We start from the raw sequence: 2,945 nt of genomic DNA, 5'->3' as shown, positions 1-2,945 counted from the left end.
TTACTCTATCCCGGATTTGCTGCTGCCAATACCGCGATTCTCGACTACATTCCCATCTGCTCCAGCCCCTAGCTTATTTTCTTGTCTCCCTCCTACTCCTCCATCTCTTCTTTTCAAACTTTTTCACATCATCTGTTACTCTTTCTCTTCATTGTATTTCACCTCTGTACATTAGCTTCTGTTTGCTGTTTTAGTTGTTAGCGCTCTCAATTGTGGCTGTCATCAGTTCTAGTAATTTTCCTGCTTTCCCTTTGTATGTACGAGAACGCGGGTCAACGGGTCACGCGTCGCGCGCATGCGGCAAATTTCACATGGGCCCTTTGTGGCCATTGCCCACAATATTAGCCCGACTAATCAGGGCTAACAACTGCTGGTAGTGCGCAACGTAATCGCGTTCTCCAACATTTTGTTTCCGCTACAAGTCACGTTCTGATTTCAATACAAAAAGCATCTACTACTCGTGACCCAATCGGTCTTACGGAAGGGAACGGAGAGGTGGCTTGGTGGCTGTACTAAGGCGCAAGTGTGGGAATCGGACCGAACAACTGAATTTCAACTTATGGCGCAAATCAGCGCACAACACAGAATTATTAGCCTTGCGCCGCGGCGAACACGATAGTAGGATCCAGACCCGTTTGTGAGCGAACGGAGAGCGTCTTATGCTGCCCACAGTATCGTCATCAGCATGAACTGACCGACGCCACCCACCCCCAACGCCTCACCTACGGGGCGGCGCGTGAGTGCTTTACGAAGTATTCAGGCTCGCATTCACTTGCATTGCGCGCCAATGTACAGACAATCATGTGGCGGTGAGATCATGTTCCTACAACTGATTGAAAATCTCCTTTGTATCTCCACTAAGAAGATTATCTATTAGCCTCGTTCTTCCGATCCAAAGAGCACCACTGATGATGACAGGTTGACCTTCGGGCCTCTCTTTTCTGCGCCAATTCACAACGTCGAACGTGTCGGGGTCATTCACCTCAACATAGTCAAACCTCATCTCTACACCGGCTTGAATCGCCTCCTCCTGTCTCCTCTTGATTACTCCTCGCGCCGCGGCGACAACCCCCTCCCGTGACCCCGAACCCGATATTTCCTCCCACACTTGTCTTCCAGCGGTAAGAGCTTGGTATAGTGTGGGGGCAAAGGGACGTTCGATGGATGTGAGATAGGCATTGCGGGAGGATAATGCAAGGAAGTCCTCTTTTTCCCGTTGAGTTGGGACAATAATGAGGTTCTCAGGGAGGGGGTGGGAGATAAGAAGGTCTCGGACCATGCGACGTAAGAGAAGACCTTGTTGAATATCCTTTTGCCCAAAGTATGCTCGAGTTGGCTGAATGAAGGATTCCTTCAATCGCATTCCACACAAATGAGGCAGTCACACGCATCACCTGCACCACATTAAAGAGTTTCGTAACAATCTGGAATGTAAATAATCTCGGTTCAAGAAGATACCATCCTGCGAGCGAAGCATCCCTCACAGTTGCAACGCCCCTGAAAAATTTGGGTCTACTTTTTCCTTCCATTTGTTCTTCATACCCCTTTACTTGCACAAATGTTCCTTTCTGATCTTCTATGTTTTGGACAATACCGGAAGGGTACATGTCCTCGACAGTGGGCAAAAATACGGCACATTTGGGAGTTTCGCTTGAATCGATCGAGTCTCGTCCAACGGCTTCGTGAATCCTTCTCATATCACCATCAAATGTACGGGGATAGCTCGAAAGGTCCTCGTGGGGTGCAAATTGTGCAGGATTGACAAATATCGAGACAACCGTTAAGCTGTTTTCAGAAAGAGACCTGTCCACTTGTTGCTTCTGTGTTAAAATAACACAGTTATTTCATTAAGCACACTCCACCTAGTTTCATATGCCCATCTGTGCGCATGACACTTAGATCGAGAGAATCAGGATGAGAAGGGCGAACTGACCGTGTAGAGCCCCCATCGTTGGCACAAACCCTATGGATCGGTTGTCTAGTGACTGCCTCCATTCCCTAAACGCCTTGACAGAAGGTAATACGGGTATTTTTAATGAGGCTGGCATCGTACGCGCTGAGAACTGTAACTTATGCGGGACGAAGCGTTTGGCAGGGATCATCGCTTATTAGTGATTATTTGTCCCGGAGATCTCCTATTCAACTTTGATTCAACGAGTCACGTTTCCCAGCGACACAAACAGCGATCAACGTCAGGGAGCGCTGCTGACGCCTCTACCACACTAGGCGACGATCCGCGGCTGTACCAAAAGCGCAAAGAAGCCTTCCAAGGAACGCATACTGTGAAACTTATTTGAACCTGACACCGAGTCTGACTCTTCGGACACATGGACACTCTTGTGCAATACTGCGTGCGAGAACTTTGTTTTGAGGGCGACTACGGTATGAGCACACTCGTGGCTGGCTGGTTATTTTCTGGGAGATACTCAGTGAATCATCCTCCCGTGTTCGATTCGTGCTTAGGCTGTTCCATTTCTCGATTTAAGACTATTGTTCAAGAGCACTACGACGCACAAAATATTAGCACCTCCGACCAGCTGATCGACGATAATTTTATTCAGTATATATCCTCCCTTGTAATACGTACTGGACAGGTCTCCATAGGCCTCTGTCCTCCTCAAGTTCCGCAAGTCTTCGTTGCTCCCAATCCGATGACCTCCGCCAGAAAGCGTAAGAGGAATAAATCCATTGATTCGGAAGAAAACCAGGACGAAGGCTCCTCTCAAAGCACCTGCCCATTGCAGCCAATCGGTGGGGATGGAAAGTCCGCGCCTTTATTAGACCTCTGTACTGCGTATGACTCTACTCTGCGTATTGCAGCCAACCCTTCAACAATTTTCCGGACTTTGACAGGATCTCATGCGAGAGTCAGTGGGTGCTTATGGAATGTGTTTGGATGTTGACTAATTTAATCGCGGAGTAGCCCTCGAAGATGACAGACATGG

General features: G+C 48.4%; 1 protein-coding gene across 1 annotated transcript; it reads right to left on the bottom strand.

Moving 5' to 3' along the window:
• Window positions 1-671: 671 nt before the first annotated feature.
• EI90DRAFT_2978270 (pantothenate synthetase) lies at window positions 672-2,048 on the bottom strand (the record flags this gene model as incomplete). Its single annotated transcript, XM_039055934.1, has 6 exons — window positions 672-718; window positions 773-1,336; window positions 1,395-1,424; window positions 1,485-1,810; window positions 1,863-1,880; window positions 1,934-2,048. The coding sequence occupies 5 exons, from the start codon at window positions 2,046-2,048 to the stop codon at window positions 824-826; spliced, it is 1,002 nt and encodes a 333-aa protein (XP_038910209.1). The 3' UTR covers window positions 672-718; window positions 773-823.
• Between the last annotated feature and the right edge of the window lie 897 nt (window positions 2,049-2,945).

Source organism: Cantharellus anzutake, assembly GCF_015039405.1.
Source record: "Cantharellus anzutake strain C23 chromosome Unknown EI90scaffold_85, whole genome shotgun sequence".
Lineage (NCBI taxonomy): Eukaryota > Fungi > Basidiomycota > Agaricomycetes > Cantharellales > Hydnaceae > Cantharellus > Cantharellus anzutake.
The sequence above is the reverse complement of the archived record's forward strand: the minus strand, read 5'-3'. Positions and strand labels throughout refer to the sequence as shown.